Source organism: Sciurus carolinensis, chromosome 14 (assembly GCF_902686445.1).
Source record: "Sciurus carolinensis chromosome 14, mSciCar1.2, whole genome shotgun sequence".
Lineage (NCBI taxonomy): Eukaryota > Metazoa > Chordata > Mammalia > Rodentia > Sciuridae > Sciurus > Sciurus carolinensis.
In genome coordinates, this window is record NC_062226.1 from 86,629,258 (window position 1) to 86,653,951 (window position 24,694).

General features: G+C 35.5%; 1 protein-coding gene across 5 annotated transcripts in view; it reads right to left on the bottom strand.

The window, feature by feature from the left end:
* Tut7 (terminal uridylyl transferase 7) overlaps positions 1-24,694 on the bottom strand; it is a 59,419-nt gene that overhangs the window by 18,658 nt on the left and 16,067 nt on the right. For all 5 annotated transcript variants that reach the window (XM_047523897.1, XM_047523893.1, XM_047523896.1 and 2 more), the window contains exons 10-22: positions 23,714-23,833; positions 18,827-18,976; positions 15,833-16,013; positions 13,356-14,461; positions 12,607-12,757; positions 11,112-11,198; positions 10,440-10,540; positions 8,621-8,678; positions 3,644-3,747; positions 2,633-2,722; positions 1,907-2,020; positions 1,655-1,732; positions 887-1,064 (exon numbers count right to left, since the gene is read on the bottom strand). In XM_047523897.1, the coding sequence (XP_047379853.1) occupies positions 887-1,064; positions 1,655-1,732; positions 1,907-2,020; positions 2,633-2,722; positions 3,644-3,747; positions 8,621-8,678; positions 10,440-10,540; positions 11,112-11,198; positions 12,607-12,757; positions 13,356-14,461; positions 15,833-16,013; positions 18,827-18,976; positions 23,714-23,833 (2,518 nt within the window). The remainder of the gene's footprint in view (positions 1-886; positions 1,065-1,654; positions 1,733-1,906; positions 2,021-2,632; positions 2,723-3,643; positions 3,748-8,620; positions 8,679-10,439; positions 10,541-11,111; positions 11,199-12,606; positions 12,758-13,355; positions 14,462-15,832; positions 16,014-18,826; positions 18,977-23,713; positions 23,834-24,694) is intronic.

Sequence of the window (24,694 nt, forward strand, 5' to 3'; positions counted from 1 at the left end):
CACTGTATGTGCAAAAGGAGTAAAGAGGAAATATCTGAGAATTTAGATGAACAGTTTCCTCTTTCCTTAGCTTAACCCTATAACAATAACTGATATGAGAATATTACCTTCTTAGTCAGTTTGATCATGCTGGTGATGTTTGTGATATCTGTGGAAGTATTTTTGGTTGTTTGCTTGGTGTAGTAGAAATAAATTATTATCTACAATACTAGCTATTATACAGTTAAAAATGTTACTACTGATACAACTGAAATTTCTCAGTTTTAGAATAAGCAGGTCATATAATTATGAATATTCTTTCTAGTTTAGATTATTATTTATAGCTCATCTGAAAGTAATGTAAAAATAAAAAGCATGATAAATCTTCAAAAATTAAAATAAATGTCAACATTTTTATGTAATTATAATTTTCAAGATCTTTATTTGCTATTCATAAAAAAACCTGATGAAAGAACCTCACACCCTCAATTAGTAAGGTTTTAAAAGTTCCACTATTTTACACTCTCTTATGGTTACTGCTACCTTATTTTCCAATATATGACCAACAATGATAAAAGATTTGTCATGGTGAACAAAGCATTTCAACTGGTGAGAGGCCCATATGAGGGCATAAGCCATTCCAACCATAGAAATGAAAAGTTGTACCCCATTTGTGTACAATGAATCAAAATGCAGTCTGTAAAAATAAAAAAATAAAAATAAAATAAATAAATCTTTAGGCTGGAAACAGATGAGTCAGACTGATGTGGACGAGAGCAGGAGGACTGTACTGCACATCTGGGCAGAAGCTCATAAAGGCCCCAAAAGACCTGTTAGAAGGAAGAACAAAGTGCTCACAGTTCAAACTCTATGTTCTATTCAGTTTAAAGTTTGACTCTCATTGTACCTTCAATAACAATGTATTTTGAAGTCCACTGTTTCTTAAATGTTGTAAGCAGACTTTTTCTCCTGATGCTAATAACATGTTCTTTAAAATCAAATTCCTCTGTGTAGAAACGAAGAAGTCCCAACCACAGTTGCCCAACAGATTCTGTATTTTTTCCATATTCTGGCCAACAGGTAGGCTAGAAACAGAAGGGAACACAGGATATCATGCTCTAGAGCAAAGTGTTAATATCTATATTCACATTTGGACTTGATTATAATTAACTAAGAGTTTAAATACATAAAAATGTAATTATATAACTTAAAATACCATTTACATGAATTTATTAATCTCTGCTCTGTAACTTGAAAATAGAAAGAGCTGAGTTTTCAATAACAGATCTGAGAACATGTCATCAGAAAAATTCAGAAATAAACTCTAAGGTCCTTGGTAATACCTGAGTTATTAGGTCTCTATATCTCAAATGAAAATCTTTCCAAATTCTTGGTACAAAAATCACAGAGGAAATATTTGTTCCCATGAAATAAAGTTACCTAACCATTTGAAATTATGAGGCATTTCAGAAATACTGGAATAGTGCCTAGAAACTCACCTGGCTTAATAAAAATATTTTCTCTTCAAAGGACACTTCTGTAATGTTACTTTTCATTACCATCATATAAATAAATGTTACAAGCAATAATATTGTTGTTGACCATCTACACTACAGCCCAGTATAGCTAACTTTTAGTAAGGATGTAGGAAAATCTTTACTCTTAAAATACGTACCAGTTCATCTATTTGATCAAAAAAATAAATATTCCAGCCATCAACAAATATTTCAGGTTTCTTTTCACCTTTGTATATCTGAAATTAATTTTTAAACTATTAGTATGGATTATAAACTTAATGCATTGATACAAAAACTTCTAGGAAAATAGTTAAAAATTTAACTACAGAGCCACAGACTTTTAGAGAAGGAAGAGGGCTGAGAGATCACCCAGCTTTATAGAAGAGAAATACAAGTTCTTTAACGAATACCTCTTGAAGAACAGGAATGACTGGTGGATTCCTCTGCTGTAGGAAATATAGCACCATAAGAGTGTATGCATATGATGATAAGCTGCCTCTAGATGCATCACCAATATCACACATCTAAAGTGGAGGAAAATGCAAGACAAAGGAGAGATCACCAGTGTTTTCTACTAAATTTGCAGCCATCCTATAATCACTAAAAATAAGGTATTCACCTGGGGAACTAATAAAAATCACTTTTCCCTACTTATTTTTTTAATTGGTGCATTATAGTTGTATATAATGATGGGATTTGTTGTTACATATGTACACATGCACACAATGTAACAACATAATTTGGCCAGTATCACTCCCCAACACTTGCCCCTCCTTCCCTCCCACCCCTTGGTCCCTTTTTTCCTCTACTGATCTCCCTTTGATTTTCATGAGATCCGCCCCCTACCTTTCCTAAAAAAATCACATTTTCAAAGGCTAAAATATGCCAATGAAACCAACCAATCCAACTGAAATCACAATGAACCCAATGAAGCAGTGAACTAGTAACCAGAAGCAAGATCAGATTATCATGTAAAATTCAAGACAACAAAATTTAGCTTGCTGTAGAGGGCTTCCCAAAGTTATAGGAAGCATTGGACATGGTTATATTTTGTTAAAAAAATACAGACTTTGTTTCAACAAGATTTGAAGATGCAATGCAATTTACTGATAAATCATAACAAGAAGCTTACTCACCTTTGTAAATACTTTCATGGTATAGCACAGATATTTCACTCTGGGATCAATGGCTGAGTAAGCAGATAAAAGTCTTGTGTTATGAAGGGCCTGTTAAAAGGGAAATTATACTTTAAGGCTATCAATTAGATGAAAAAATATTTGAAGCTGGAATATTCTGGAAATGTTCACAATGTGATTAATTTTAGGAAGAATATATTTAGATTGAGATTACCTTTTCTTTTCAGATACATTTTGTTAATTTACTAGGTAATAACAAAGAATTGTAAGTAACATATGATCTCATGACTTTCATTATATTAATATGTCCTTAATTTGAAGTTCTAGAAAATAAGGGGCTATTAAAATAAATAATTAGTTTCCTTTAAGTAAATATAAGGTTTCCCTTCACACCACGGCATTATTTTAATTAAATGGCCTCAGGGGACTAAAGAAGTTCTATAAAATCCTGAAGCAAAACTGACATGAGACCAAGAGAGGTGTGGGCACCATGGTTACATAGTTCTCTCCAAAACACCTCCACTACAAAATTACAGCAAAGTTCAAGACAAACAAAAGAGCCTGCCACTCTGACCTCATTTTAAGTGAACAGAATAGTAATATATAAATAAATATTTTTTCAACTGTTGAATAGCATACTTTGTGGTGCTGGGGATGGAAGCCAGGGACTCATGCATACTGGCAAATGCCCTACCATTGAACAACTTCCCTAGCTGAAGTAAATATTCATATTAACTGAATTCTCTATCCCCACCCTTAAAACACTGCTGAGCACACGGCAAGTACTTAAAAATCTTTCTCTACAGAATGAGTAACACAGGGCTGGTGATACAGCTCAGTTGGTAGAGTGCTTGCCTAACACGCACAAGACCTGGGTTCAATTCCTGGCACCACCAAAAAAAAAAAAAAAAAAAAAAAAAGAATGACTAACATGAAATGAATGGCTTATTTAATTTGGAGTTTTTAAAAAGGGATAGTTATTCTCCTTAATCTCCCTAAAGAAAAATTTACCAATGTGTTATACAAACTGATATCCACTTCCAGGCCACTTCTTGAATGGAAGAACTTCACAATTGGCACCTTTGCTGTTGTAATAGGTAATATGTTTCTCAGACCTAGGTTTGGAAATAAGACAGTGTGATTAAATATAGCAGCTGGGGATAAAAATGGTTTATAAGCTAATGTTTCAACATAGATGATGTAATGTAACTTTGGCTTGTTTCACTGTATTGGACTAGCACTTACTGGATATTGTGTGTGTGTGCATGTCATGTGTCTAAGATTATTAGTCTGATAAACACCAAAACAGGAATCTACCATAGTATCTGGAGTATGTGTTCTGTCTATTCTCTTCATGACTGTTCCTAATAGGGAGAAAAGCCTACAGGCAAAAATCTGAATCCTTTGAAACAAGTTACTCATCATGGAGCTAGAAGTTATGAAGGTTAAGAGGAAGGAATCAACTTCAGTAAGAGAGAAGGAAATTGCCAGAGCTAGCCTTTGAAAGAAAAGAATGTGAAAACAATAGTTGAGGTTTGAGGGAATTTATCAGGCAAAGAAAACCACATACAAAGATGTTATGAAACAGAATGGCTTGAGGGACCTTCCATGGAATTACGCAGGTTATGGAATGATTTGAAGGAAAGGAAATGGATAAAAAAGAGGGAAGAAACTGAGAAGAACCCAGATCCCTAGATATCCTAAGAACTATCTTCAGAGATAAAGAGAAGTCAACTAGCTGTTGTAAGTGAGGAATAATCATTGACAATCTTTATTTAAACAAGGCCCCTGGCAATGGATACACTGGAGACACTGAAATAGAGTCATGGTAGCCACTTAGGAAAAACATCTGGGCTTGAACTATCATGGTGGAATGGGAATGCAGAGAGAAAGCAAGACATGCTTGAGCATCTATAACAGGATGGAGAGGAGAAATGATCAGGGGCTGTTAACAGTAAGAGTTACCATTTTCTGAGCACTGAATATGTTACCAGGGGCATGCAACGAGTCCTTTACAAATATTACTTAGATTTATCAACCTCATCTTATATATGAGGAAACAGAGACCCACAGAAACCCACTTTGGAACATACAATTGGTAAATAGTGGATATGGGGTTCAAATGAAGCATGACTGATTCTAAACCTCTGCTGAATAAACTCCATGTCAGACTAATAATCAATTCACCCATTTTAGAGATTCCAAAGATGCCAACGTTCACAATCTAGAAAGAGGATTCAGAAGGAAGGGCAGGTAGCAGTGGTGGTTGTAACAGAAGGCAGGCAGTAAAGAGAAAAATGAGTCTATTCTGACATGTGGAAGTATGAATTTCCTCTGAGAATGTTAACTGATAGTGTCTAGAGGGCAGATATACAGTGATCACATCATAGAACTCTGGTATAAAGCATGTAGACAGCCAGATGCAGTGGCACATGCCGGTAACCCCAGTGGCTCAGAAGGCTGAGGCAGGAGGATCAGAGTTCAAAGCCAGCCTCAGCAAAAAGGTGCTAAGCAACCCAGTGAGACCCTTTCTCTAAATAAAATATAAAATAGGGCTGGGGATGTGACTCAGTGGTCCAGTGCCCCTGACTTCAATCCCTGGTACTTAAAAAAGCATGCAGATGATAGAAGAAATTTCACGAAGAAAGATTTGAGTGGGAGACAGAGGAAATCTAACTTATACTACTAATGGGGAAGAAAGATAAGAAAGCGTGGATTTACTGAATACTTAGCATAGGCATGGTACTGTACAGATTAGGAATTGGGTGTTTATGGTGAGGCTGAGTGAGGTATTGGGATCATAAAGCCTGAAAACGGGAAGCCAGGATTTAAAGCCAGAGAGTGGGGATGCTGGATATAGCTCAGTGGTAGAGTGCCTGCTTTAGGTGCACAAGGCTCTGGATTCAATCCCCAGCACCACAAAACAAAAAATTAAAACAACAACAACAACAACAAAAAAAAAAAAAGAGCCAGGCACAGCTACTTGAGAGGCTGAGGAAGGAGGATGGACAAGGTGTAAGCCAGCCTTAGCAACTTAGTGAAACCCTTTCTCAAAATAAAAAAATGAAAAGGGTTGAGGATATAGCTCAGTGGTAGACTGCCCTTAATTCAATTCCCTTTGTCACAAAAACAAAATAAAACACCCCCCAGAGAGTCTGATTTCAAAATCCCTACCAACTACTTTGCTGTATCACCTCTAAATTAGATAAATCTTTTTCTCCAACTCTTTCCCATTCAGGAATTAGACACTATTGACCACTATAATACATAAAAACTTGTCCTAACATTTATTCACAGTATATCATACTGATTTTATTTTATCAAACAAAAGGTTCCCATGTTCAGTATTTGTTCTTATTTTCTATCCACTGACATTAAGGCTTAGTCCTCAACTTCTCTCAAACAATTCCTTACAATTTTGTTTAATTCGTGGTATCACTCTTGGACAGTCTCTCAGGTTTCCAGTACAAAAACTTTTATTTTCATCTTCAATTCTGTCACCCTACTATTTCTAATTGCTTGCTGGACTATTAACTCTTGGAGATTATACCTTCACAGCAAACTAAACACCTCCACACAGGTGTTCACTGCAAACATTTCCATTTCTCAAGTATTTCCTGCTTGTAAGTACAAACTCTAAAAATTTTCCCCTTTGGAATCATTCAAACCTTTTTACTAGCACCCTACCTGAGGTCCTTCTGCCCTATCACCTAGACTATACATTTCTGAAGAGACTACAGCAGCTGCCTAAAAAGACTTATGTTTTGCTTTTATACGGTCTTTCCCCTCCCAAAGAAATTTCAGCAGCTTCCAAGTGTCTAAAGACTTTATCTTATCTCCTACTATTTCCCACTTGAAACTCCTCTCCAAATGTAGCAATTTTCTCATTGTCCTCCAAAATATACTATAGTAATTCTTATATTCACATCTCTGCAGGCTTAGGAATGAATTCTCTTTCCAACCTTTCCATGTATTCATCATCCTATGAAATCACAACATGCCCATTTCTTCCATCAATTTCCCCTATACAACTCTTTCTCATAATCTCTCTCCTCAGAATTTACTTCATCCAAAATACTCATTTTGATAATTGAATACTACCTTATATTATTACACAGGCTGTGAGATTATCTTACCTATCTTAAGATCTGGGAGCTGTTCATAGAAAGACATTCATTTTTAATTTTTCTGCAATCCTTAAGTGCCCAACACATAGTGCTAAACACATAGTAGGTATCCAATAAAATTACTTTTGGGAGATTATTTTTTTAAAATATTGTTTTAAATACGGCCTTCTAGCTGCTATAAAATTTTTATTCCATGTAATTTGCATTCCATTATTATTATCTGTGTGCCTACGTCATTTCTACTCTAAAAATGATCTGTTTTTAACATGTCTCTTTCTTAGGAAATTTACCCTGAGATACTCAGGGAAAGGGACATGATGTTTGAAGCTTAATCTCAAGTGGTACAGAAATAGCAGCACGAGATGGACCAATAATAAAAAGTAAAAATTAAGCTCAATATTAAAAAAGTAATAGTTGTAGCAACACAGTACTTAAGCTTCTTTTGCACATCCTTTGAAACAAAAACAAAACAAAACCCAAATAATCTTTAGAAAATTCCCAAGAGTAAAATGCCTATTCAACAACTAAAATAAATTATATCAATGCACTTTACCAAAAAAAAAAAAAAAAAAAAAAAAACCTACAAAAACAAAACCAAAAAATACCTTATGCTTTAGCTTAACTTTTACAGGGAATAACCAAAATTAAGGGTTTTTTTTCCTCCCCATTACTTAAACAACTTGGTATCCACTTATCTAACTCCTGGAAGTGGGCTGGGGATGTAGCTCAGTGGTATAGAGCACTTGCTTACCATGAGTGAAGCCCTGGGTTCAATCTCCAATAAAGCAAAAAAGCAAAAAAAAAAAAAAAAAAAAAAAAAAAAAAAAAAAAAAAGTAACAAAACTCTTGGAAATAAAACCTATTGAAAGCAGTGGGGGCAATAAAGGTTTATGTGTATGTCTATGTCCACGTTGAGAATTAAAGTCTATTCTTTTTTTTTTAAAAAATATATATATTTTTAATTTTAGTGGTTGATGGATCTTTATTTTACTCATTTAGTATATGAGTGCTGAGAATTGAACCCTGTGCCTCACACATGCTAGGTAAGCAGTCTACCATTGAGCCACAGCCCCAGACCCCTAAAGCCTACTCTTAACTAAAATGTAAGAAAGCTTTTCATGGTTAGACCACAGATTTTTTTCCCCCTAGTGCTGGGAATCCTGGGCCTCATGCATGCCAGGTAAGCGCTCTACCACTAAGCTACACTCCCAGTCTATGGATTTTAAATTCCATAAGGACAGTTCATTTTCATTCTCAGTTCTTGGCGTAGTCATTTTAAAAGATGATTTTCACTATTAACAGCATTGATAGATGCCCAAATTAGCAAAATAATATGTTAATGGCATTTTAGCTCTGTGCAAGATTTATAAAACCCATATATTTTATAGCTATAAATAATTTCTCAGGTTTCTTGATTTTTTGATTAAAAAAAATGAAGTGAAGTGACTAGCTCAGGGTTATAATAGCTTGATGAGCAGAAGAGTTGCAAATACAGTTACCCAGGCCAAAATGTTCTTCACTATGCTTTATGAGGTTTTAATAATTTCTATGCTTTGATTTATATGATATCATTAAGTAAAATGATTTACAGAATTTCCTGTCTGGTATATACTTTGTCTTGCAGGGGAAACACGCACACACACACACACACAAATTGAGGTAGGGAACAATATGCACACCAATTGTCACCAATTCCGAGTCTTTCATATTTATATGTTACAATATTTTTTAAGGACACTAACATTGCAAGTATTTTATAAAATGAGTCACTATACTGCTTTATTGGCATTAATCAATTCTAAGTTCACAAAACACTAAAAAACGTTTTTACAGTATTTTTAGAAAAAATCTCTAGAGGTACCTGAATGTTTTCTGAGGACTCTCGCCAATTCTTCAATAGTTCTTACACAATCCAATCCCTGCAACAAAGACGACACAAACAAATGAATCAAAACTGGAAGACAGTTTATAGTACCCACTGTCTTCACATATAATGAAATAATTTAAACTCATTCTGTTTTTCACTTTTAGTTGAGAATCACAGTCAGTATTCAGAGGAAATATTCTAAATATGCAAAAACTGCTACAAATCCTATGTCCTAACTGCTTTTGGATGTACAAAAAAGGTTAAAAGCAGTCAGGAAGCCATGGACTGAGAGCTTCCTGAAAAGTCTTGAACTATGGACGAGGACTCCCATTTCCTTTTTATGTAATTATGTCTCTTAGAAGTACCCTATGTGCCAGAATACATAAAAGGGGGCTTCTGTCCCTCATCTTATTAATTCCAGGTAAAAGCTTCATTATAGTTTAAGGGTTGATGACTTGCTGTGGAGAGTGATTAAGCTCGCATTGTTTCTCCAAAAGACTATCCAAAATTATAATGCAGAAAATTAAGATAGTATAGCAAATATGAATAATATTTCTAATAAATCATACTTAAAAACACTTTCACAGTCCCTACCAATGTAAGCCGTTTTGATGATTGTACACATCCCAGAACCTATTTGGAATTTCACTTTAGCAATGCCCTCAAAACTATTTTACAAACCAGGTTAAAAAAAAAAAATCTATCTTAAGGTTGTATAATAGGGTTGTTCCATAGGGCAAACCTAAACTTGCTTATTCATTTTATTCACCAAATTCTGGGTAGATCATTTTTGTCCATTTTTCCAAATCTGTTTTATCTTCAAAATGTGGACTTGAAACTAAGGCAAAGAAAGCTTTTGAGCAACAGTAGCAGTACTCATCTGGATATATAGCCTTTGGACTACTGTTACAAACTCAAAAAGTGGGGTCATGGGGTGTAGCTCAGCAGTAAGAGCCCTTGTCTAGCATGCTCAATACCTCAGCACCACTAACCAAAATCAAAAATAATAAAAACAGAAATAAAACAGAACAAACAAAACAAAAATAAATAGGAACTCAGTATGTCTCAGACTTTATATAGTTTTTATATAAGTGCCTTCTTACGCTTATAAGTGCTGGCACACTTGTTCTGCTTTGTGAGTCACATGAGCTCTGCAGACATGGAGAAAAACAGATAGACAATACATAAATGAATGGGTATGGCTCTGTTCTAATAAAACTTTATTTACAAAAACAGACTGTGAGCTGAATTCAGTCCATGGGCCATAATTTGCTATTTCTTGATATACATAAACCAAGCTGATGTGCAGTATAATGATCTTCTGAAGCAAGAGGAATAGAAATTATTATTTCCATTTTATAGTTATCTACCAAAAACCACGTTTAGGTACCGAAGAAGCAAAGTTGTCTCAAATCCAGGTCTCTGGACTATAAAGTTAGACTCATTATTTACCACACTGCCTATCTGGTTAAAAATAAAAACAAATATAAAACTTTATAGATAATGTACAGATATGCATACATCCAGGTCAGTCTAGTGGCCAGGCCAATGGGATACCAGGGAAGCTGGTTTGGTTTTGTAGAAATCCCAGAGGTCACTTTCCAATCCACTTTGTACTAAAAGTTGAAACTGCAAGGCAGTCTATTCTTCATATTCACCTCTAAGCTTAATGTATTTGGCTAGAGTAAGTGCCAAATGGCACACTCCATATGGAATGCCTTGATAAATTTGGAAAATACCAAGCTGTACTATCAGTCAAGATTGGTCAAATCACACTGCCACAGCAAATGCAAGTTTTATGTGGTCACTGTACCTCAGCAGTTTCATGTCCATTAATCGTCATACAGACGTCAAGGTCACTCTGTTTGAACCCAAATCCATTTTTGGAGGAGCCAAACAAGCTCAATTTAGTTCCTGTTAGGAATATATGAAAAGTAATAACTAATTACCTGAGTACATTTAATTTTTTGATCAAAATGGCCTTCTCATGAATCAAAAATACCCAGTTGTTAACTATCCTATCTCATAATAATTTTTATGAACCATTTATTTATTCTAAAAATATTTCTTTCCAAGTTTACTTTAATATACAAGCTGTATATGACATGAAAGATTACTAGGTGCCATTTTCTTTTTAAATATAAGGACATTTCAAACAAAATGGAGATCATTTCAACACATTTAATAATATATCACTCCTTTCTAAATAAATGCACCGTTTAGAGGTATGAACTCTGATTATAAATGTAATATTAAGTGAAATTCACTTGTGGCATCTACTAGAATAAATTCTACACTGACACTTTCTCTTCTGTTCACAAACCAGGATTTGGTGGACCAAAGACCATCCTAGGTATATCAAAAAACAATTGAAACACTGAACCCACAATCACTGAAAGATGTTATTATTCTCAAAATTAGTGTGCTTGTAAAACATGTAAAGGTCAAATTACCTTTCTTAAGGGTAAAAACACAAATCACTTACCTGGAAAGTCCTGTTTTATGAAACTTTCTAGGTTTTGCCGGATATGTTCACGAGCCTGATCTTCTAAAATAGTTGGAGAAAAATCCTCTGTTTAAAATAAATAGACACATTGAGAAAAAGACTGTTGACTTTTTTTTTTTTTTTGAAAAAGTTGAAACCATTTTTTAGATAGTAAAACTTACAGGCTTTAAAGAAAACACCCAATTTTTGTGCCTTCACCTAGATAGCATTAGTAATGTAAAATAAATAATCTTTTTCTTTAACAGAAGCGTCTATTAGGAAGAACTACTCTTAAAATGGAAACTAATTTGGACAGGCTCTGTACCTAGGTTTCATAGAGACCCCAAAGAGTGAATCCAAAAGTTTGTGAGCACGTGCATGCTTTTTCCTATAGAGAACCTAGTTTTCTTTGATAGCTTTAAAACACCAAAAAGGTTTTTTTTAGTTGAATGTAAAAAGTTTTTGTTTCCATTTTTAAATCCCTGGCAGGCAGGCATGATAGTGCACACCTGTAGTCCCAGTTACTCAGAAGGCTAAGGTGGGAGGATCACTTGAGCCCAGGAATTTGAGAAGCCTGGGTAACACAGTGAGACAATGTCTCAAACATTTTTAAAAACTATCTTTCAGCATAGATGGACACCTCAAGATGTAGCAACATGAAGCATAAGTTCTTCATTCTAAGCAGTGGAATGGAATGCCTCTCTTGCAAATATTTTCTCATTGTAGAACCTGAAACCTTGCTATACCAATGCTCTCCCAAACTCTACTCTTCCTTAAAGGGCTGTAATGCCATGTACACTATGAATTAAAGTTAACTAAAAAGTATTCTTATGCTCAAATTTTGGAAATGTTGGATTAAAGATGTAAACACAGGTTGCTATAACATTGCTTTTCAACACCACTTTTATCAAGCCTTTACTATACTAAAGTGCCTTGAAAATCTCTAAAGATTTATTGCCCCTAAAGGGAGAGGGCAATATGTAATTATTCCTTATTTAGCAAGGGAATACTTCTGGTCACGAAAAAGTGCACCTAGGAAAACATTTCAAGGAATGTAATCTATTAGTTGGAAATGCTAACATAGTACATTAATCTTAAGACCTAAAAGAGGGGGTGTAGCTCATTGATAAAGCACGAGTTTAGCATTCCCAAGCCCCTGGGTTCAATCCCTAGCACAAACAAAACAAAACAAAACAAAAAAACAAAACAAAACAAAAACAACTTAGAAGGTATTCCCTCCTTCTGTATTTCTTTAATAATTACTTATTGTGTTTCCCAAATGGGACCTGTATGACCACTGAAGCAGGAGGATCTCAAATTCAAGGCCAGCCTCAACAACTTAGAGTGACCCTTAACAACTTAGCAAGGGTTTCAAAACAAAAACTAAAAAGGACTGGGGATGTGGCTCAGTGGTAAAGTACCTCCCAATTTCTAGTAAGAACAACATAAGTCAATTTACTTTTCTGAAAAATCAAAAGAAATTTGAATAACTTACTGTAACACTGGATACAAACTTGATCTAAGATATTTGTAAACTTGGGTGTTAGTGGTGGCAAAGGTTCCAGCTGGATTCTTTTGAAGTCTTCAGGGCAGTCCTTCTTTAGATGACCCTCTCGTTTGCACAAGCTGCACACTACCATGGGAGACTGTAGGAATATGGCAAAGCAAAACAATACTTAAAACTTTATTTGCCAAACAATGGGGGTGTGGAATCTTTTTTTTCTTTTGGTATTGGAGATTGAACCCAGGGGCACTTAATCACTGAATAACATTCCCAGATCTTTTTATTTTTTATTTTGAGACAGGGTCTCATTAAGTTGCTTGGGACCTTGCTAATTGCTGAGGCTGGTTTTGAACTTGCTATCCCTCCTGTTCAGCCCCTTGAGTTGCTGAGATTACATGTCTGGATCATTTTTATTTTTGTTTTTCTTTTTTTAAGGACAAAATCTACTCTTCACTTTCCAAATAAATGAAACGAAATGTAGATACTAAATGATCTGAGAGATGAAGGCATCCTATGATGCCATCAGGAGAACAGGGTAGTTACTATCAGCATTCCATTCCTCCTACGCAGATGCCCACAAATCTGCGGAGGTAAGAAAGAAGGCAAATCAAGTGGCTATATTAGGATAAAAGACAAAACTTCTTCACCACAACCAAAACAGGGAGAATTATGTTCTGGTATATGAAAATTCAAATTATATGTGTTAAAATTGTTTAAGGTCTCCTAGTGGCACTCATTACCTTGCCTTTGGTGAAGATAAGTTTACTAAATTCATAGAAGAAATCAGACTGGTCCACAGGTGAATTTTCCGCACATATATTTTCTTCTTTTAGATTTATTTTATTAAGTTCCACAAGTAGAGTTCCATCTACATTTTTTTCACTTTCTTTCAAGTCTTCATACTTAGCAGGCTCAACTAATTCATCATCCTCTTCAGACAGAGCATCTTCATCACCTGATCCAGTATAGGTGTTGTCCAGCTCATCTTCATTAGCAATGCCATCCTCATCCTCTCTTTGGTTAACAGTGAGCCTGGGTTCTTCCTCCTCCTCTTCATCTTCCTCTTCCTCTTCATCAAAGTGAATGATTTCAGATGTTTGGCCCTGGACTAAAGGGGCGAAGTGGTTTAAAGAGTCTTCTAGTTCATCAGTACCTTCTACACTTTCTTCCTCAACATTAACCTTGTCATTGAAAGTAGCAAATCCATCACACACTTTAGTTGTAGGATTCTGGATGCCTTCTAAATTCAAAGTGCTATCTATCTCATAATTATGTGTGCTGCTGCCAATTATGAGCTCTCCACATTTGTTACTCCTTAGACCAGGGTCATTGGCAATCAAAGGATGCTTGCCATCACTTCTGATTTTCTCCTTCTCATTTTTACTTCCTGTTTCTTGATGGTGTACTTTAATATCCTTGTAATCATTACAACTGACTTCTGCCTGGACACAGCCTGGGTTTTCCAGATGTGCACATTTCCTGATGTGTACATTTCCTATTTCTTCAGCTGGTGGGCTTCCAAAGCTTTTGGCAGTCTCTTTAAGGGTAAGTGGCTGAGTCTTGCAGGTATTTGCAGTTGAAGTGGTAGTAGCACCAAGGTTTTGAGCCAAAACTGAATTTCTGAGCTTATCATCTTTTGCTTGTATTTCTGGATCATGATTTATTACTTCTTTAGAATGTTCTGAAATACATGTTACTGTGCTCAGAGGCTTTGGAAGGCTAGATTTTGTAAGTTTGTGTGGAAGAGCAAAATATTTATATGTTGTCCTTAAACAGTGTAGTATATATTCAAACACAGGTTGATTATTTAGGGTCCTTGCCACATTTCTTTTAACAGAGTAGGGATCTGTAACAACAACAATGAAAAAAGAAATACACCACTTCATATATTTCTATTTCATTTTCTAAAACAGCCTGTTGCAGATAAAAACAGACAACGAATAATGGTGAAATTTATATCTTATATGCTTAAAAAAGAAAAACTGCAGATGGGAAATAAGAAGATAACAGTATAAGAACAAAAAGCAATGTTTTCTGAAACATCTGCTCTATGAAGAGAACCCATCCTGTACAGAACCCCTTCCCTATTCTGCCGTGACTGCGGAGGTAAGAAAGATGTCATCAGTGTGGTTATCGCGCCCTCAGGAAGTCAGGTCTTCCCTATAGGCTTTGCTGCTGAGTGCTCTGCCTCCCCACTCAGCCAGGCCCTGTGGTTTGTCGAGCTTACCTCCACTCTTCTGCCCTGGGAAGCCCCATCACTGAATTGGCTGGACTGAATTTCAGGGGCGAGAGGGAGGCACCAGGAGGAGACACCACTTCTCTCAATCTTTTCTCCTCCCCTAGAACTCCAGCAGGTTAGGCAATTGGCCAGAAGAGCTGAGCCAGAGAAACTGCAGGGGAGGGTTTAAAAATGTGAGATCCCCATGACTGCACACAGAATTTATGCAAAATGCAAAAAACCCTCTTATGCAACATAAAGCTTGAAAAAAAATCAAGCAAAAATAAGAGAATTCCATTTAGGAGATTCTGTAAATTATTTAAAGGAGGAGAATTAAGATTTCTAGAGGGGTTTCAACCTCCTGACTTTGCAAAGCTGAGAAGAGCTTGTCTATTTAATGACATCTACAGAGCACATCAGTGTGTCTTTGATATAGTGGCTTCAGTTAAATAAGCCTTCACTAAAAATGTGTTTTTATGAGTAAGTTACTATTTACTACTTAAAAAATAATTATCTGTTCCCTTTACTGGAGAGTTATACAACTTAGAACGTCAGTCTTCACAAGAAAAAGTATTTTCCTCATCTCTGCAAAACTAAACATCACCAACAATAATCCATGAAAGAACTGAATTTAAAAATCCAGAAGTGAGAACAGCAGGAAAGGGGAAACTCAGATCACTGGGAAAAAACATTAAGCATTTAAGGTGTTAAACAATTCACAAGGAAAGAAAGAACTCAGCTAGTGATTATTCCAGTTGCTTAAAATTTAAAATATATCATTGTAGTTCTTTAAAAACTCAGGATGAACCTTTTAATTCCTTTAGGTGACTCATTGTAACACATGCAAGATCCTAACTATTTAGATCACCTTTGAGGTCAGGCCTACCTTATAAGTAGGAGCTGAAAAGAGACTGAAATAAAAGCATGCTGTTAGACTGGTACCTTAAAAAAAAAAAAGAAAAGAGAAGAAAAAAATTAAAGATAAACATTATGAGATACCTTCAATGGCAATGCGCTTTTTGGGCCAATCCTTTGATTCTCGAGATATTGATTCTTTGACACGGATACTTATCACTAAATCAGCCAAATTAAATTCTAAAGCATAGAATCGCAGCAGTTCCACCCACAGTTGCCCAACTGGTACTGAAGGCTGGTGTTTAATATCAAATATTAATGATACCTATTAATACCAAAGAGAAACATATTGGTTATTTCAGATTGTCAGTTCAATCTGAAAAATTAGAGATCATTTGAGCATCAAATTAAAAAAATCTGGAACACCTGAGCAAAGATATGAATTTGATAATCCATCTAGACAAATCACTTTGCTTGTGGTAAAATAGCAAAACTTCACTGCATCCTTCAGATTTGGGTAGATTAAAATCTAGTGATTACCATGTAATAGATAGGATCAGTTTTATTAAACCAGACAGCACTGAATTTTGAAATTTTAATAACAGGTGGATAGGACCTTGCACAGTTTGCTAATACTTTCGGCATGGATGTCCACCAGTTACTGCTGCTGGAGGGTACCTTTATATGGATACATGGAAATGTATAGTAGCTAAAGACACAGAGAAAAAGGAAAACCAATGCTCTCATTATGCTCTCATATTATTATATGCTACATAAGCACACTAAATCTGCCAGTGGCAATCAGAGTCAAAATAACTATAATAAAAATTGATACTAGTTCTACAGTCACTGACTTGACAAGTTCAAATAATACAGTTTATATAATATTTTGTGAAGTATACAGAACTCAGAATAGGAAAAGAAAAAGGGTCCAAATAGTGATTCTGCCTTTTCATAGCTCTTCACTGCTCTGCAACTTAGTGTTTTCATTCTCACACTGGCAGTGCAGCACAATGGCTAAGAGAATTGCTTTGGAATTGGGACAATCCAAGCTCTGCCAAGAACTAGCCATGTATGATCCTGGTCAAGGTCTATAATTTAAGACTTGGTTTCCTCATCTGACAAATGGGGATAACAGTACCCACCTCATTGGGTTGTTGGGAGGACTGAGTGAGATAGTGTCTGTAAAGTGCTTAGCACAGTGCCTGGCACACAGTTTCAAAAAATGGTCGCTATCATTATCTGCAGAGTAGGGATGATACCACCTATAACACAGGATAGTTATGAGGATTAAATCAGAAACAAGGGAAAGCATCTGGCAGACTTGGTTGCTTTCTGTATTTTTTCACTCAGGTAGTCTTTAAGTACAAGAAATTCACATATCACTGAAACAATGTCACAATGGTAAGATGCTCTTAAAAGGTAATCTAGATAAGATGTCCATATGTTAAAAGATAAGAAACTGAAACCCAAAAGTTTTCATGAATTGTGAGAAGTTTGCGCTGCTTATAGGTGGAATGAGGTCTCCTGATCCCAGTACAGTGTTTTTCTCACCACAGCAGATGCAACTTCTACAAAGTCTAATGCTCACTTAATTTCAGATATGGCAGCACAACTAACCTCTCCAAACAGCATAAAAATATAAAAGTAAAGCATTAAATGAACTTACAGCAATAGCTTGTTCTTCACATTAGTCTTATAATTCACATTGAAAAATTTTTTTCTCTCAGTTTGTCTCCAATCATACTTTACCAAATCAAACTTCAAAATAACTGGTATAGTAGTTTATTCATCAATAAATCTCAACCACAAAAGTTCTTTGAATAAGTCATCTGGTGGCCTTACAAGGTAGAACTGATAAAAACTGGAAGTTGTCTGAGTCCCAAACTCTAGAGTTGAGGACACCAGGGAAACCCCCAGAAATTGAAAGCCTTATCAATTTCACCTCTTTATACACAGCCATTTTCAGCTTTACAAAGGATTTTTAAGCATCTCACTAAAATGACTTGAAAACAGTTTTTAAAATGGAACTTAAAAAGATCTTTAAAATATCTAGATTACCATCACTGAAACTGTTGTTTAGAATGAGAGAACATTTCTTTTCCAAATAAATTAAGAATAGTAGCTAACATTTCCTGAGTGCTTACCACATGCTTGGCACTGAGTTAAGCATTCTATAAATCAATGACCCTATGAGAGGGTACTAATATTATCCCCATTTACAGGGAGGAAACTAGGGAATGGATAGATTAAGTAATTTGCCAAGGACACACAGTTACAAGTGGGAGAACTGAGATATGAATTTGCTTATGTGGCTCTTTAGTCAGGGCTCTTATCCACAACTGGAACCCCAAATAGAAAACAGATAAAAGTGGTACTGTTCTGGTGGCAGCAGGGCTGTGGTGGTACCTCCTCCTTCCTGCTCTAATGCTTAAGAATCTAGGAAACACACCTGGAAAATCTATGATTCACCACTATCTCCTCATTTTAGGAACAAGTAAACTACAGAATGGAGGAATGGTATGATTTGTTTGGGTAGAGATGGGATTAGAATTCTGGCATCAAAAGTATTTCATGAATATTACTGTCATTTTACTCCAAAGGGTTATGGGAAGGTCATGGGGTCTGGGATCATTCACCAGTTTGAGAGAGGATTATGTCACTTGTGTAATTACAGTGCACAGATTTTTTGTTGTTGTTGTTGGAAACTCTAATGGTAATTCTTTACACATAGATATCTTCATGCACTACCAATAGTATGGGACCAGTACATTAAATCATATGCTTATTTATAGTCATTTCAGTCCTTTGAAGTTAGTATTCCATAGATTTCAACCTCATAATACAATCTAAGATCTAAGCTCTTTTGAGGATAGATACGGATTTAGCTTTGAATTCTCAGTATTTTTCCAAGGTCTCTGTACAAAGAATAAACCATACAAATAAGTTTAATGATCTATTTTTAAAAATCTTTTCGTATTACGTGTTTATTCAATGGATTGAATAAATTAGGAAATGAAATAGCCATGAAATACTTAAGATAGTTAAGGAAAGACAGGAAGATTAACTAACCCATAAACACCACAATTGATAACTGAAATAAAAATCAACAGTAAAACTAGAAATGAGAGAACAGACCTGCCCCCTCTTAATTGGCCTTTCTTTCAGTGCCTCTTCTTTTGCTGTGTTTGTATCCCCAACATTATCAGTATATTCCCAGACCACAAAGTCTTTTTCAATGTCTTTAAGGTTGAAGTTTGCAAGTTTGTTTAATGAGAATCCTTCAATCTAGGAAAAAGTAGACATCTATTATTATAAGGTAGAAACCATTTTTGTATTGATTAGAACATATTAAAATGTTTGAAGAAATGAAAAATTTAACATACTCCAAGTTCATTGAAAATATATTGTTTGTGGAATGTCTCTAAGATACACATAAGTTTAACTTAAATATTTTTAGCTGGGTGCTGTGGCACATGCCTGTAATCGCAGCCATTCAGGGAGGATGAGACAGGAGGGACCAGAAGTTCAAAGCCAGTCTCAGCAACTTAGTGAGATCCTAGGCAACTTAGTGAAACCCTGTCTCAAAATAAAAAACAAAAAGGGCTGGGGATATTGCTCAGTTTAAGCACCCCTGGGTTCAACCTCCAGTACTAAAAAACAAAACAAAACAAACCAACAACAACAATAACAACAACAAACCACAACCAAAGTAAAAATCAAGATTCTGGTTTGCAAAAGAAATGGCAACTTTGTGAAATGATTCTATTTTTCTTTAAAGCAGTGTTAGGGATCAAACCCAGGGCCTCCCACATGCTATGCAAATGCTCTACCACTAAACTACACCCTCAACCCATTAGAATTCTTTAGTCTGGATTAAGGGTGTACCTCAGTGGTAAAGCACTTCCATAGCATGTGCAAGGCCCCGGGTTCAATCCCCAGCACCGTAAAACCAAACCAAACTAAACTAAAAAGTCACAACAACAAAATCTCTGAGAAGGAAACATGGCCTAGTGACTAAAGCCATGAGTTCTGGAGTAAAACTCACTGTGCCTAAATCTTGGCTCAAGGCACTTACTCTCTCTGTCTCACTTTTCCTGTAAAATGGGATAACACTAGAACTTCCTTCATAGGACAGCTGTGATATGAAATATCTGTTTCTACATACGCCACATGTAGAAATACTCAATAAATACAAGAAATTGTTACTATCACTATTATAAATATATATAATTATAAAAACTAGATTCTCTTAATTAGAATTTTTCTTTTAGTTTTTCATAGTACTAGGAATTAAACTCAGGGGATTTCAACCACTGACCAGTCCTTTTCGCTTTTCTTTTGAGATACAGTCTCCCTAAGTTGCCCAGCCTAGTCTGAACTTGCAATCCTCCTGCCTTAGCCTAATCTGTAGATAGGATTACAGGCATGGGCCACTGTGCCTGGTTGGAAACTAATTTTCAATGTTTAAAATTCTAGTTAAGTCCAGAGGTTTCAAAATGCATTTTTATGTGCTATGAATGAATGTTAATGCAAAAGAAAATGGTCTGGGTTCCAAATTTCTGAGAGTTATTAACAGAGTTGATTATATATTTATTATATGATGGGACTCATTACATAATAAACAGGTAAATGAATATAATAAATTGTTGGATGTGGTATGGATAAGGTTTTCCAAATTTACTTCTACCCCAAAGAGTAGACAGAGTGATCCTTCTGAAACATAAGACATCATGTCGCTTTCCTGCTCATAGTGGTTTCCTTCTTATTCAAGAGGAAATTCCCCTTCCAGGGTCTATGTAATCTGGCCCTTGGTTGTTTCTCTGACCCATATTCTATTCTCCTGGTTTGGAACTAACGTCTGCTATACCCTCTGCCTGGAAGGCTCTTCCTGCTATCAATCAGTTATATGGCTCAATCTCCCCATTTTATTTAGACTCTGCTCTACTAATTTTTTTTTTCTAAGTAGCTTCCTGCTTTTCACTCTTAATTCATGACCCATTATGATTTACTTCAACTGTATCAAGGTCTAATAATAATACAATGGAAATCTAACTGGGAGTAAAAGTTTGGAGACTATACTACACACAGTGGAACTGAGCTGAGTATAAGGGAGAGGGACAGAACACAGGGACACAATACACTAAACTTCTTGATAGAGAATTTAGTCTTCCTCATTTTTGTATTCTCTTCAGGACCTGGTACAGACTAATGTAAATAGTACTTTAATTATGAGGACCTTGAAGGAGTTTTTGCAGAAGTGATGTAGGCAAAATATCTGGTAAGAATAATATTAATTCCTTTCTCCCTCATTTGCTTTATTTATTTATTGTTCTTGATTAAGCTTCTAGCAAAAGCCAGCAAGTCATTGCCTGAATAGTTTCTAACACTGAGACCTGCAGATCATTTGGGTTCATTAAGTAGATTATTTGAGTTCAATCCAGTGTTTGATCATCATGTACCTGTTTTTGTCATTAAATCTTGAAAAAAAAAATCAAATAATAAAATCAAAATAAATTCAGAGTTGCTTGGGAGAGTTTCCAATTTCACTGCAAAGAAAATTGGTCATAGAATAAGGTATTCATACTACTCTTAAGGAAGTCCTGAGGAGAATCTCAACACCAAAAAAGAAAAACAGCTTTTGTCCGGCATCCTCACATCACTGACAAATGACTATTTAGAGAGAATCAGAACATATGAAAAGGCATGTTTAATAAGATCAGAACAAATGAAAAGACTTTATTTAGTAAGACATTTATGAGCAAGGCCACATATTTATGACATTTACAAGCAAGGTCACATATCCAATTTATTCCCAGACTCTTTTGGGTCCAAATGTTTTGATCCCATCCTAAACTATTATCTCTCTTGGGACGAGGTGAAAGGAAAACTTCAAAGACTTTTCCAGATTCCTCCTGGGGTCTGATGACTTTGTTCTCTCATTCTTTTGAAAGGAGAGTAGTCCGGCAGAGATACCCTCTTGTAGCCCTGAATTCTTTGTTCTCAGTGTCACAGGTACAAAGAGTTCCCACTAGACAACTAGGATATATGTATACTTTAATCCTTTGTGCCAGGATAAAGTTTTAAGTGATTTATTCTACTTCAGTTTTTATTACTAGGGTCTGCTAGACAAAGCTTCCACTTAATTCTGTTTATTAAATATAAAAAAAAAAAGGTCTTAAAATCACACACACGCACACATTTTTAAAAAATATGCTCATAGATAAGAACTACCACTATAGAACACACTTTTTTGGGATGGGTAGGTATTAGAGACTGAACCCAGGACCACTTTATCACTGAGCAATATCCCTAACCCTTTAAAAAAAATTTTTTTTTTAATTATGAGAAAGGATGTATAAATTATGAGAAAGGAGCCCAGGCTCGCCTCCAACTTGTGATCCTCCTGAGGATTACAGGCATGTTCCACCATGCCTGGCTGAATATCTTCAATACTGAGAAGACTGTGTGCTGTTAAGACAAAAAGCAGTGAAAATATCCAATGTGCCAAAGGAAGTTTTTCACTAAGTAAGGTTTTCTATAAACTACCTGTACACATAAGAGTATAAGATAAACATGTAGACATTAAAAATGAGGTTTCTAGAAGCAAGAGAATAACACCATTTTGACCTTTCAGTTGGCTTCTTAAAACTTATGCATTATAGTTGTACACAATGGTGAGATTTGTTGTTATATATTTGTACATGCACACAATATAACAATATAATTTGGCCAATATCATTCCACAGTATTTCCCTGTTACATCTGCTGGTCCCTTTACTCTACTGATCTCCCTTTGATTTCCCCCCACCTTTATTTTCCATTTTCCTCTCTAGCTTCCACACATGAGAGAAAACAACTCTGACCCTCTGAGTTTGGCTTATTTTGCTTATCATGTTTTCAAGTTCCATTCATATCTGGCACATGACAATTTCATTTTTCTTTATGGTGGTATAAAATGCCATTGTGTATTAAAACATTATCTTTATCCATTCATCTGCTGATGGCCATGAGACTGGTTCAATAGTTTGGCAATTGTAAACTGTGCTGCTATAGACATGGGTAAGCATGTATAACTATAGTATGTTGACTTTAATTCATTAGGATAAGTACTGAGGAGTGGTATAGCTAGGTCAAATACATCATGATTCCATTCCTACTCTTTTGAGAAACCTCCATACTGATTTCCATAGTGATTCAAATAAACTCAACTTTAATTTTTTTCTTCTTTTTTCAGATCTTGCTAAGTTGTCCAGGCTAGCCTTTAACTCATCACTCTCCTGCCTCAGCCTCCCTCAACCTTAATTTATTCAGATTACAATATTAAAGTCTAATCCAGCTTAAAAGTAATACCAAAATTTATTAGAGGTGACAATTAAGCTCTGAATCTTGTGATATAGATAGTAATCTTGATGCTTCCATTCTGTTTTATAGGTCATGGGACATAAAGAGAAGCAAAAGACCAGAAACAGAAAGTTATCACTGGGCATGGTAGTACATGCCTGTAGACTCAGCTACTCGGGAGGTTAAGTCAAGAGGATCATTTGAGCCTAGGAGTTTGGTTCAGCCTAGGCAACATAGCAAAAATTCATATTCATTCATCCATTCATTCATTCATTCATGTATACATACATAAATGTAAGTACACTCCAGAGACAAATGCTTCCTGTACTATCTGAAGATGATATGTAAATTCAAGTATCAAATTAGAAAGCTATACCCAAAGAAAGAATGTGTCAAATGATGAACTTAACATAGGTTCAAACTCTCTAGTTTGAAACTTTCAGGTCCATAGGTGTTTCAAAAACTAAGATTTATAGGCTAAAAAGTTAGTAATAGCCCTCCAAGGTACAGACTGTCATTTTGTAATCATAGTAACATTTCGGCCATGAAAGATCTGAATTTCAGCAAACAAAATGAATCTATTTTACTTTTGGTTGGGCTTCTGAATCTTGAAATCATGCACAAGGAGTTTTAGATCTCTAATAAATTAACATCAGATATATAAGCAAAAAAGTTTCATACCCATGATCCTAGATAAACTGGCAGAAGAGGTTCTTTCCTCTGTTGAAGAAAATAAATGACCATCAGGGCAAACACGTAAGGTGGCAGGCCTCCTTCTTCAGGGCGATCGATACTGCAAAGCTAAAAATGAGAGAAAAGAGAATTAGCACTCCTTTTGTACCAATTTGTAAATTAAACAACCTGATCTAAAACCTGCAACCTGTTCCTATAAATTACAGATGTATAGTCATTACTCTGAATAAAGAAGCACAACAAAGGGCAGGGATATAGCTCAGTGGTAAAGCACTTGCCCAGCATGTATAAAGCTCAAGGTTTGATCACCAACTCCACAAACAAACCAAAAAACATAATAACAGCCCCTCCCCCTAGCACCGTGATACAAATATACAACTTCCTTATTCCTTTGCAGTAACCACATACTGTGGTTTTGAATGAGTTTCAATTTCAAATATTTAATCTTGTTAACTTACTCACGGAAGACCCTAAAATATCATTTGCTATTTCATTTTTTTTTTTTTGACATCTGTAGTAAACCAATTCACTTAGTTAAAACACATGTTAATGAAATCTAAGTGATGGTTCAGTTCCAACTGATTTTGCTTAGTTTAATGATCCTGTCATTTTAACTTACAGTCCTGCAACTGCATGCTTTGGTCACAAAGACAATTTGGGGAGAGACTGTTGGCAAACCCATTAGCACTAACGAAAATAACAACTAAAAGAGCATGGCCTACATAGTGAAGAGAGTTTTCAAGATGAGCATACTCTAATTATCAATTCATTCAGTTAAGAGTGGGTCATCCTGTGTTCATCCCTGAGCCAAGAAACTGGAACTATCTCTCATTACTGTTATACCTCAATCAGTAAGGTTTTTGCTTTTCTCTATAAGACATCTTATAGAATATCAATTTTGTAATTATGATTTGACCTTATACTATGGGGAAATATCAAGTACTCTAATAATTATTAAAGCCTATCAAC